This window comes from Sphaeramia orbicularis, chromosome 5 (genome assembly GCF_902148855.1).
Source record: "Sphaeramia orbicularis chromosome 5, fSphaOr1.1, whole genome shotgun sequence".
NCBI lineage: Eukaryota > Metazoa > Chordata > Actinopteri > Kurtiformes > Apogonidae > Sphaeramia > Sphaeramia orbicularis.
Window position 1 is genome coordinate 36,703,525 of NC_043961.1, and position 13,293 is coordinate 36,716,817.

At 39.2% G+C, this 13,293-nt stretch overlaps 1 protein-coding gene across 2 annotated transcripts in view; it reads left to right on the plus strand.

Moving 5' to 3' along the window:
- Window positions 1-7,365: 7,365 nt before the first annotated feature.
- Window positions 7,366-13,293, plus strand: part of LOC115420043 (protein phosphatase 1 regulatory subunit 1A-like) — a 36,917-nt gene continuing 30,989 nt past the window's right edge. For both annotated transcript variants that reach the window (XM_030135196.1, XM_030135198.1), the window contains exon 1: window positions 7,366-7,812. In XM_030135196.1, the coding sequence (XP_029991056.1) occupies window positions 7,732-7,812 (81 nt within the window). In that variant the 5' untranslated portion in view covers window positions 7,366-7,731. The remainder of the gene's footprint in view (window positions 7,813-13,293) is intronic.

Here is a 13,293-nt window from a genome sequence, read left to right on the forward strand (position 1 = left end):
TCTTATGTTGTCCAGAATGAATGTTATTTATGACCAAAATGTTTGCTGTAAATTGATCGCTACTCTTTGTTATTAATACTTCCTTTCTGGTCAAATAAAAGAGCTTGGACAAACTAGCCACATGTGTATAAGCTGAGTATGAAGCAAGTCAAAAAGGTTTTAAGTCTATGTTTTGGCATGGTTTTACATCAGGAAACGAGGAGATGGTAAAAGTTAAATTTGGGGGAAAACACTTTCAACAGCAGCGTTTTGATTCGGTGTTTGTAAAATGTTACTGCTGCTGTAGCTGCACAATATGGAAATAATATCTGACGAAATTAAAAAGCATGGATTTCTTACAGTTTTTCTTGAACCACCAGCAGCCATTAACATCTAACTACATCCCACCCAAACATATTTCCTCTGTTTCTTTTTAATGATTTATTAAATTTGCCCTTGTCGACTCTCTTAGACATCAGAGGAATACAAATTTGGTGAATGATACACTCACAGCACTGCAGTATCTAAGTAATTATTAAAATATCACTAGTTAATCACTTCATTTCTACCACTATAACATAATCCAACAATCTGACATTAATGTGAACTACAGGGTCTCTGAAACTACATCCAGATCCTGCCGTCACACATTTAATGTAAAGTGATGCACGGCATTTGGAAAGGCTGCCTGGTTTTGTGTGTGGTGGATTTACAGGCCACCTGGGGAAGCAGCATGCAATAAGCTTCAGCACTAATTAAAACACAGCAACATGCAATTACTGCAGCCAATTACTGGGAAAGGAAGCACGTCAATCCCTCACAGGAGCAGTCTTTTATTAGTCTGACCTCCCATTTCGCTTTATGAGGCCAAAAGACAAAGCAGAGAATAACTAGTGGTGATTGGACACATTTGACAGATGACCTCTCGATTTTCACTTTAACTTAATCCTACTCTGTATCTATTTTTAGACTTTTTTTTCTGATCATTTGTGATTCCATTAAAGTTCACCGTTGCATGTGCACATCACACATGCTTTATGAGTATAATTGACCACATACTGTAGGACACTAATCAAAGACACATAAACACTACCATAATGTTCATAGGTTTAACATGACTATGTGTCTCATGCCTGAATCTGTCCATGTTTGACAACAGCAAATCCTGGAGCCTCCTTTCCATTGGAAATCATGTTTTTTTATGGTGTATTTTGTTTCAATTTGTTTGTATTTCTTATCCAATACAAGGCCAAGAATGATGATTTTAAACATGTCTTTGACTAAACAGTATCTCAAAAGGTAAAATAGTGGGAGCCACGGAATGTCACCGCTGACTTTGGAAAAATAGGCAAAGCTACGTCTTGGCATTCATCAGTCACTGCCAGAACTGATACACAAAATGAAGCTAATGTAAAGGACAAAGGAATCATCATTAGTGCCAAAACAAAGGCGAGGGGAACTCTCTAGAAACCACCCTAGAGCAGGAATCCCCAAGCATTTCAAAGCACACGTACAATACACAGTGAGATGTAAGAAATATATATGCAGTGACAAGGATCATAATGAGACAAAGAAAACAAAATCAATACAAAGAAACAAGCAGGCGTGGGTGCTGCTGTCCACGCAGCTGTAGCCCCTGATCAACACAGCTGAATTAAAGACAGACTCATCTGAATTTCATGAGTCTGCAGGGGTGCTCTGGCAGAAAAGTCTGTGTGTGCACCAATGATACCAGACAGAAAGAGAGCAAGAAAAGACATAAACAGACTGACAAAATCAAGATTTTTATCCTGCAACTTCACACTGAAAAATCTGACCTGCATCATATCCCAGTAGCCTTATTGCTCTATGGTTGTTGACCTTTCCTCGACCCCCCGCTCTCACGGGCGTCATCTTGGAAAGTAGCCATCGTAAGCAGCAAAGGGGGTGGTCTCAGCTTTTACTGGCCATGGCCATGACGCAGCACAATTTGTCACACACAACAAGCTTTAATAGCTACAGCCTGAGTGAATGATCCCCTTTTACGAAAGCAAGGGCAGTATGACATTCAAGGTTAAACTGCACTGTGCACCATTCCCAAATGAGTACAGAGTGAATGTTTATGTGTGGGTAATATATATATATATATATATATATATATATATATATATATATATATATATATATATATATATATATATATATATATATATAGATATATATATAGATATAGATATAGATATAGATATAGATATATATATATATATATATTCAATGTGCGTGTGTGTAGATATATACCAGTAAAGTGAAGAGATGGCTGACATTGACAAAACATACCACAGGCACAGAGGCACTACTCATGGCAGCACAACAAACAGGCCCTAAAGATCAATAGAGGTCTACCACACCAGACAAAACCCCAGGTGCAGGCTATGCAAAGAAACCCCTGAGACAGTGCATAACCAGCAAGGCATACATGGAACGGCATAAACGGGTAGCGGGCATAGTGTACAGGAACATCTGTATATGGACTGGAGGTCCTAGGGCCAAGATAAGAGACAACTCTGAAGGTCACTGAGAACAAACAAGCCAAGATCCCGTAGGACTTCCAGATCCAGACCGACAAAATGATGATGGCTAATCAGCCTGACATAGAGGTGGTCAATAAACATCAGAAGACAGTGTTGGTGGTAAATGTAGTAATCCCAAATAATAGCAACATCAGGAAGAAGGAACATGAGAAGCTGAAGACATACCAGTGCTGACAGCGGAGCCAGAGAAAATGTAGGATTTGAAGGCAAAAGTAGTGATTTGGGCACTAAGGGCAGGAACCTCCAAGTTGGTTGGATGGCTCCAGCAGATGCCAGGAACCAGGAATATATGTGCTACAGATCTGTACGTTCACACCTACACAAAATAGAGGAGTGTAAGGCTGTGGTCGTGACTGCTGAGTTCAGTTATCAACAGTTTATAATGAATTGCTTTCTCCACCTGTAATGAATGTAACCAACCTTTAATACTCAAATCTAACATAAGATGTAGTATAACTGAATACATCTCACACTCTTCAGCACACCATCAAATGTGGTAAGAAATAACTGACTGGATGAAATGAAGAGATGTGGAAGTCTCTCTGAAAGATAAATGTAGCTTGGTTTGATTCTGCATAGCGCTCTGACTAATATTGTACTGTGATGTTCTGAACACCCAGCCCACCTGGTACAGAGACACATGTCATCCCCCTCATACCCCAGCATTTCCTGCCTCTTTCCATCATATCTTAAGAAAGCAGATACTGTATGTAAAAAAATAAAAAAATAGTGCTGTCAAATGATTCAAATTTTTAATCAAATTGATCATGATGATGGATTAATCTGCATCAACGCATTCATTGTGACAGCCCCAGTAAAAATGAAAAATAGAAAGAAAAAAAAAATCCATAATGCACAATATACAATATATAGGCTTTTGTTTTAAGCTTCCTCCTCCAAAGACACAAACTATATGTGAGTATAAAGAAATATGGCAACCAAATTTGTACAGCATAAAGGGTGCACAGACAAAACACTGCTAAGGATCACAGCTTCTTTAACTCTCACACACACTCACTCAGAACATGTGGCCTCATATTAACACTACTCTCTGCTTCCATGACAGAGACATACTTTTAGAAAAGCTCTTACAGTGGCAGCTTTTATCTTTCAGCTGTTGTACTCACAGCCTCAAGAACAAGAAAATGGGTCTTTTGTGGATTGGGTTGTGTGTATTTCTAAAAGAGCAATACAGTGACTATAATAAAAAGGGGGAAAGGACGCTCTAATGTTTTCATTTAGTTATTTTATAAACAGGCCTTGAGGAAGAGAATTCTACACATCAAGGTCCATTCCTCATCCACCTTGTGTAAGTCTTTCTTGTCCCTGTGATTTACACTAAAATGAAGAGTCATACACAATGTAATAGCAAGTTATGTAGGTTCTTATGTCCTCATACCCTTATATGTATATATCCTTATATCCTCCCCTTTCAACTGCCTAAGATGCTTTTCTTAACCCTTACACCAGCAAAAATACTGCATAATGCATGTTGTAGTATTAGATTTATCAGTGTTAGAGTTTTAACTAACCCAGTCATCAGAACTGTTATGCTTTTCTGTCTGCAGATGGGCAAAACCAGGACTTTTTACATGTCGACAGGTACACAGGAGTATATATAACCTACAGTACAAACCAACCCCTATTTTTGTTGATTTCTGCAAAAAAAAAAAAAAAAAAAAAAAAAACTTTTGTTAGGGCTAAGAAAAGATAATGAATGATAGGAATGGTACTCTGCACTGTGAGTCATTCTTTATCTGTGGGCTTTTCTTTATTATTAAACCAAGCTCTAGTATCCATAATCCTAACCAAGCACTATTAGTTGATAATATTTACATATGGTTATCATCCTAAAATATTTACCTAAGTTATTTCTTGACAAAAATGACCACCTCTGATAAAATTGCCAATGTTCTCAGTTGTGATCAAGATTCTGTGATTCTACCCCTTAAGATAATTGCATATGTCAAGAGTGTGACTTAAAATTACTTAGGTAATTACTTTAGGAAGGTGACAATATGACAAAATGAGCACACATTCATCTAGATGTATAACTTGGCAAAAAAAAAAAAAAAAAAATTGCAACCTCCATTTAACTAAAGAAATTAATCCTAGATCCTTCCATTTGATCATTACTGCAGTGATTATAATGTTCCAGCTGCAACAAGTTCTTTAACTGTAACTCAGGGGTTTCCAAAGTGGGGGTTGCAAGATGATTTTCAGAAACCTCTTGATGTAATCCCTGAGGTGGTTATGACTGATTAAAGGCAGTACTGTTGCACATGTACTTTGAAGGAAGGATATTGATATTGTGAGTTTCAGGGTGTGTAGAAAGTGCTTTTTACCCTTGGCCACACTGTCCAAGGGTAAAAAGCCGAGGGACAACAGTCATCAGTTCGTCATCCATCCGCCCGTCCATCTTTCTGTCTGTCCGTCCGTCCATATGTGCAAAAACTTTGGCACGCTCTGATAAGTCAGGCCACTGGGTGGCAGGAATGCGACAAATGAGTCAGGGATTTCAAGTTCATGCATGGTATGCTACTTTGAAAGATTAAGCGATCTATTACTGCAATGTGAAGAGCAGATTGACAGCAACAAAAAGGTTCAGCCTACAGATTTGACTAATGGTGTTACATTAATAACTAGAAGCACTCGGAGAGCGCAGACCTCCGCCAAGGCTGATCAGTGCCCCCCCCCCGTGCCCCCCCCCCCCCCCATGCCAAGGAGGTTATGTTTTTGCCAGGGTTTGTTTGTTTGTTTGTCTGTCTGTTTGTCTGTCCGTTAGTGTGCAACATAACTCAAAAAGTTATGGACAGATTTTGATGAAATTTTCAGGGTTTGTTGGAAATGGGCCCCCCCGTGGGCCCCCCCACCCCCGATCACCACCAAAATTTAATCATTTCTTCCTTATCCCATTTCCAACAAACCCTGAAAATTTCATCAAAATCTGTCCATAACTTTTTGAGTTATGTTGCACACTAACAGACAGACAAACAGACAAACAAACAAACAAACCCTGGCAAAAACATAACCTCCTTGGCGGAGGTAAAAATAAAAATAAACATATAAAAACTTTGTAAAACTGACACATTAACCTAAATAAACATTAACATAAACCCCTCCCTTGAACCCCTGCACATAAAACAGAACACAATGAGTAAAATGGTAAGTACCCACAATGCAATGTGGCTAATTTGCCACTTGTGTTTTTAATGTTTCAGTCACTTTGGGGATGGTGGGGGTCTATCTATCTATCTATCTATCTATCTATCTATCTATCTATCTATCTATCTATCTATCTATCTATCTATCTGATGCAGTTAGTACCATTTACTTTCTTAAACAACAATCAGTTTGATAGAGAGCATAAAGATTAGACTGTGTTTCTATGGAAATAGGTCATGTGGTCTGATGAGTTCAGATTGACCCTGTTCAAGACTGATAGGTTTATCATGGTGAGAAGAGAAGTGGATGAAGTGATTACCCATCATGCCTACTGCCTACAGTACAAATCTGTGGGGGTAGTGTTATGATCTGGGGATGATTCAGTTGGTCAGGTTTCAGCAATGTTATGGGTCAAAAAATTTTAAATAATCAAATGAATCTGAATATATGACCAGGTCCGAACATCAGTGGATCTTATTCCAAGATGACAATACCAGGATTCATCAGGTTCAAATTGTGAAAGAGCGGTTCAGGGAGCATGAGACGTCATTTTCACACATGGATTGGACATCACATAGTCCAGACCTCATGGACTCATTGAAAATCTTTGAGATGTGCTGGAGAAGCCTTTACACAGAGGTCAGAGGCTCCTGTCATCAATACAAGATCATGACTAAAAATTTGAGATGGAAACAAATGTGATATTTACTGTGACATTGCATGAGCTTTACATGGCAAAAATAATACAGCAAATGTGTTTGGTAATCAAAGCTAAAAGCCATCCAAATAATATAATGTGTGTGACTTTTGACATGTATTTTTGGTTCAAAAACACTAATATTAACTTTCTGTGATTTACGAAAATATGCAATAGCAATATTTTTACCTGGCAATTGAGTTGCATTTTTAGTTTTTAAGTAGTGGGAGCTTTTAATTCTACATTCTGTAACTATTAAGTAAACATGTTCCCTAAAATGTCCTGAAAATCAGAAGCAAAACCCCAGTCTTATGCTTCTTGGCTGGTGTCAGGTAACAGGACCCAGTAAATGCATGATGTAGGGACACTCAGACTAAGAAGCAATCAATAAAAACTGTGCTGGCGAGGCGGCAGTGAGGACAAGCTGAGTGAGATATAACAAAGCTGAGATAATCATTTCACAGCTTGACTTTAAACTGCCATTACACTGCCTCCTTAAAACTGTGGTAGCGTATTTGCCCGTGATTCACTGTGATTGCATGTCATGATAAATTCAGTAGTTTTAGCAGGTGCACACTCGTACATAAGTCTGAAGGAGAGTCACTGTTTATATGTGCGTGTAACATCCTGAGTGTGATGCTTTGAAATGTAGATTGTGTAGGTTGTACAGGAGCATGTGTGGGCAGGTGATGTCAAAAATACTTTCTGTTAACGCAGGAGTCAGATGATGCATCTTTCGTACTCATTCAAGAGGGAGAGAATGTGTCTTTGTCATCCTCACTCTCCCATCTGTGCAGGGGATGCTGCAGAACAGCCCTGGGCTCAGACAGCCAATACAGGGAGAAAGAGATGTGAAAAGTGGGTGGGGCTTAGTGTGAAAGGGAGTCAGGCTCAGCAAATGAGAGTGAAGAAGGGGTGTTCCCAGCTTTGAGTGCCCTTGCCTCAGCACTGGGAACCAGGAGAGACCGACAGGAAGGAGAGTGAAACCACAGAAGAGACTGTCTCACCAGCAGGTGCCGAGGATATTAAAAAAAAAAAAAAAAAAAAAAAAAAAAAGGGTAGAGTAGAAATCGGGTGCCAAAAAGCAATACAATTAGAGCAAATGTGCCAACTGTTTTAAAAGGACAGAAAAATAGACAGAAGCCCTTTTCTGAACTGGATTATTAACCACTTATCATCTGTCCCAGTCATCCTCATTGAACCTCTTACTATTCACATCTCTTACGGATTGTCTTTGCTCGGATCATCCACTTTACCTCCTCCTCCTCCTCCTCTTCCTCCTGCCTTCCTCTTCACCAGCTACTGACAAACAGTGCCACCATGGAAACTGGGAGCCCCAGGAAGATACAGTTCACCGTCCCCCTACTGGACACCCACCTGGACCCAGAGGCAGCTGAACAGGTAAGGAAGAAGGAGAAGAGGCAGGAAGCAAGAGGGAGGGTGAGGGGGGGTTAGTTTGGGTGCTGCGGGACTTTTGAGCTTTTAAGGGCTTCTTTATGCATCAGTGACATGACTGCATGGGTGATGAAGTGCAGCTACTTTTAAAGGGCAAGATATAGGAGGGATCACAGACTGAAATCGTCAGCTTTGGTGATGATTCCAATCACTAAAGCAAGCAGGTGCAATCAAAGCTTAACTGAAATAGAAGCTCAAATATGCCCAAAGTGTTCTCTGATGACAAATGACTGCTTTAGATCAACCAGATTTTCAGTATCTTATTACTTCTGTACCTAATGAGTTAACTGTTTCCTTTGACAGCAGCCCTTAAGTGAATTTAATGAATTTAACAATGATTTTTCCACCTCCATTCACAGTATAGTCCGTACATCAGCTGTGTTAAAAAGGGATGTTGCAGTGTGGATGTGTCTCCAGGGGTTTGCTGTTGTTTTGATTGCATCCACAGCAACAATACACTAAAAGAGATTATCTAGTATCTCAAGAAAAAAGCTATCCTATGTGTCATAATCTCTCTTCAGTGATCTCAAGTACGTAATCTGACCTGGGGTAATTGACCTCTGCAGACAGCCCAAGAAGTCTCCTAATAAGACGTAACTTAGTATCTCAATATGACATAAGAGGAAAAACACTCTAAGCTTATGTCTGTAGAGAATAAAGCGAAAGGATGTGTCCCACTTTTACATTTTTATAAGTATAACATGAGCAGGACAGGTCATTTATAATAAATGAGCCTCGAGAAAAACCAGCAAAAATAAATCAGTCTGACTTTGCCCTGTCAGTGTCTCTCCGCCTTCTTCTCTCTCTACCGCTGAGGCTGAAAGGCTCACTGCTGAAGTAAGAGGATGTGTGTTTCTGTGAGTGTGAAATTGTCCTTGTAAAGACATTTTATTGGATAGTTATGGTCAGGGACAGGAAAAGTCGATTAACACATTTGTAAGAACAGATCTTATAGGTGCATTAGACTTGGATGGTGACATAGTGTGGGAGTAAGAACTTTGGAGTGGAATTTATATTGAATTTACAGTCTAGGGCCCCAATCCTAATTCACCCCTTGGCCCTTGCACTTGGCACTACCCCTTGGAATGGAGTTGCAAGGGGTAGGGTTTGAAATATTCCCCTATGAAATGGGATAACCCTTCGATCCCAGATGCGACAGCTTCGTTTGGGAAGGAATTCACTATGCCGTCAGCAGCTGTGCTCTGTTGCATGGGCTTTGGTCATCTTTTTGCGGCTATCAACCATAAACCGCAGAAATGTGGTCTATAACACATTGAAACAGCGTTAAACAGTTGATCAAATGATTAAGTTTACAAAGAAAACTCCTACATTTGTGTGTTTCTTTCATCACACTGCTGCACTTTTTGCTGTTTACCCGATGATTCGAACAGAATTCTGGAAGATTTCTCATACCCTTCCATTTGTAGAGTGGTCCTGAAAAATCTCAGTTTCAAGGGCCAAACAGCCCTCCCCCTCAGCCCTTCCTCTCCAACTCATTGAGAATCAAGACACCCCTACCCCTTCATGTTTATGCGGAAAATGGAGGGGTAGGGGTAAAGGGGAGGTCCAAGGGGTGAAATGGGATTGGGCCTAGGTTTTCCTGCAAACTGTGATTTTCTTTTCTACACATGAAAAAGTAACTATAACCATAAACCTAAAATTTCTGTGCCCAATTTCATTATTTTATCAACTCTAATATAAAATTATTTTCATATTCTTTGACAAACTAAAGGGAAAATCCATAAATGTTCACTGATTTTGCTGTTTGATTTCTCCAAAAAGAGCCAAACTAACTACACACCTCAGTCCTTAATGTCAGTCTGTACCTGTGTAACATCATAATTTCCAACTATTAAAGGCCACAGTTAGAGGAGATTTTAATTGTGATCAAAGTTAATTAAACCTAATCAACTTCTGTCTGTATGAAGAAAGAAGTATTGTTAATAAGTCATGAAAGAACTGACAGACTATTGAAAAAAAACATGAGATGCATCAAGTCCTTCCTGAATAAACAGTCATCCACACTCAGCTTTAAAAATAGTTTGGATAATTATTTTCACTCTGACCTTAAGTGCTCAGCCCTCATCTTGTAGCAGATGGTTAAAAGTGGGATGGTGTAATTATCAAGACTGGTACCTCATTAGTTTGTGCTGATAATGTGTAGAACTCATTACAATGTTATTTGTACTAAGAACCAATATTCTGTGCGTAATTGGCCAAAAGATATTGTGTGTGTAAATTGGTGTCTGTGGAGCGTTTACAAAGACGTAGATGTGTGTGCTGTGCATACCTCTCTCTCTCTCTCTCTCTCTCTCTCTCTCTTTTGTAGCCTCTTTTGTCTTAATATGTGTCTGAAATACTGAGATGCAATTAAAGTTGCACAAAGCTTTGTGTTTTACTCATGTTTTCTGTCAGGAAATCAGTGTCCACTGCATTTATTTAGTCACACATTGGATCTGCAGGTGCTCTGTATGTTAAAGCCTTCTGTCTGAGTCTAGTTTTTTTTTTTTTTTTCAGATGGTTGACAGGTTTCATTTTTCTGTATACACTCTAAATTCACTTTACCATTTTCTTCAGTAGCTCAAGAGAGTTCTTAGCTCTCAGCCTCAATAAGCGTGACCAAAGCTTGGCTGATTTCCACTGTGCCTTTACCATTTTGGGATACGTACACTATTTCTTCAAAGACTGCTTTAAGTGGCCACTGCGGCTGCATGGCAGGCTGGTTCTGAAGTGTGTGTGGTTTTGTGTCAGTGCGAGAAAGAGTGATGACTGAGACAGACAGTCCAACAGAGCAACGCTGAGTTATGACGACAAGGAAAAAACGGGATGTCTTCCTGTTGGAGAAGAAAAAAGAAAATGTGTGAGTGTGCGTCTGTCTGTGTTTGCAAGCACACTTATGAATGTCGCGGCAGGGGACTTCACCCATGGTTCAGTAATCCCTGCAACCTGACACCTCCCAGCATGGTGAATCAGCCTCCGTGGAGAACTGCATGTCAGTCAAAATAGCCTCCCGGAGGCCTGACCCTCACAACAAAAGCACACATTCACACTGTTATCCTCTCATCACCCTTATCAAAACCTTATATTTAAAGCCAGTATGTGCTTTCAATATACCTCTATTATGCCTGATAGAGGACAGGAAAATCTGGCTTTTTTTTTTTTTTTTTTACAGCTACTGCTACGTATTCTTTGACTGAATGTATTTCAAACTGACTCATTAAATGTACCTAAGAAATGAAAAGATCAAAAAATGCAGAGAATATTGATACCATACAGTATATGTCTGGTAAAAGTTATTTTATCTTTACTTATCCACTATGTATTGTAATAGAATAAAATGTAACATATAACATACTTAATAATGTTGTCACTAATAAGAGCCCTCTGTTTTCTTATATTAGAACCAAGATCAGGATATGTTTACATGTACAAACACAAAAAATGGTAGCATACAGCATTAAGGTTATTATGCACCACAGTTATTATCTCCTTAAGTAAAAGCCAGAATGGACAAAACAAACAATTTTCTGGCAGGCACTGGAGGGGATAGTGAGTACAGCTTCAGCCTCAGATGCAAGGGAGGATTACACAACAAACCCAATTAAAGGTTGAGTAAGTAAATTGTGTGCAAGCTTGTGGGTATTTTTTATGCTGAGACCCAGATGGTTGTTGCCATTAGCTAACTCCATTTCTAAGCAAATGAGTCACTGTCAATTGACTAGAGCCATGACTTACTCACAAACTCATCTGCTCCTCTACAGCAGCAACAGTGAGCAACATGAGCCTCCAGCTGTCAGCTTAGAGAAGGAGTTGGTGAATGTCCATAAACAACCCACACTCCTGCACAAACTTTATATAAGCACAGAGACATGCATTAACCCTATAACGCCAAACGTATCATATTTAATACATAAGTTTTGAAGCCTTCTACATGATCAGTGTGATGTATACAATTAAATACATGCAGTACATGGATAATCCACCAGAGGGAAGGAATTTGTTCATCGGAGACCTTTCCAGTGACACTACAAGATTGTCATTAATATTGAAGGAGGCAGAACTTTGTCAATTTTGAAAAGGAATTACCAATTTGTTAGACATGTTTGTGTTTTATTATGATTTTGTTTGTTCAAATTGAGCATTGAGACCCGATGTATGATGTATGTATGATGCAATGTTGAAACTCATACATGGAGACTGACATTTGAAAAAGAAAATCTGGGTTGTTCAGAAAGACCAATAAAGGCTCCAGTTTCAAAGAACTGGAATTTTCTGTCAATTATTTAGTGGTTCAGGCTTTACAGGATTAATCTAGCATACTGAACCTGCAAAGACTAAATGGGGCACAGCCTGCCTATATGCACCATATACCAACACAGTGAAAAAATACAGCCACAATACTATTTTTAACAAATTTAAAGCCCATTGATATATAAAGTCACTAGGCTGTATTTTCGTAAGAGGTTGGAACAGGTTAGGATAATTTCTTGGCTACCTGGAATCAGTACTTGTTGCCTGGCAACCTCACAGTGGCTATAGTCTCCAGCAATTACTGACAAGTGCGGTAGTGTTATTGTGAAAGGATCAGTTCATGTCATGTTGCGAGCTATTTGACACTGTTTCTGAACAGTAGGTAAATGTTTTATTATTGTGATTTTTACTTAGAGCATGGAGGTAAGATAGGATAATGTAACCTTTATTGTCCCCACAGGGAAATATGGTCTGGGTATTAGTGCCGCATTACAGCTGAACTGACAAAAATAGAAAACATAAAAAACCTAATACAATACCATATCCAGACAGTGGAGTGCAACATTAGGACATGACAATGAATGCAAATAACAACATAACAACTTTTTACAACCATCACTAAAGCTACACTATGCATTTCAGTGTGAATATATACAATGCACAGCTGGGAATCCTGAGTGTATGCAAATTGAGGCTCATCCTAGTTCTGATCATATTACCAGTAACATATTACTGATCCCTGCTGCTGTTTATTCAGATTCATTATAGTAACTGCAAACTCCCAACTTCATATTAATGTCACTGTAGCTACTGAAAACAAGGCTTTTTATGATTTATAGCAGGATAAGCACTACTGAATATCAACGTCACATTGTGGATTTGTCTGACTGGCATTCACTCTTGTCAGCAACGGTAGATGAAAGCAACAGGTAAACACGTCCTGACGCTGACATCTATCTGCCACTGTCTTCATGTAAGACAAGGGAGTGGTGAATGAAGCTATGCCACTGTGACTGATGGTAGACGCCTGTCATGATGCAGTCCAGTGGCTGTGTTTGATGCTTGGTCATGTAATAATGTTTCTTTAATGTTTTCCACTGTGACCTGACCTGCTGCACTGTACATATTGTTATAAGTCAATGCCCCGTGGCTTGTTTTATATGGACATGAATGGAT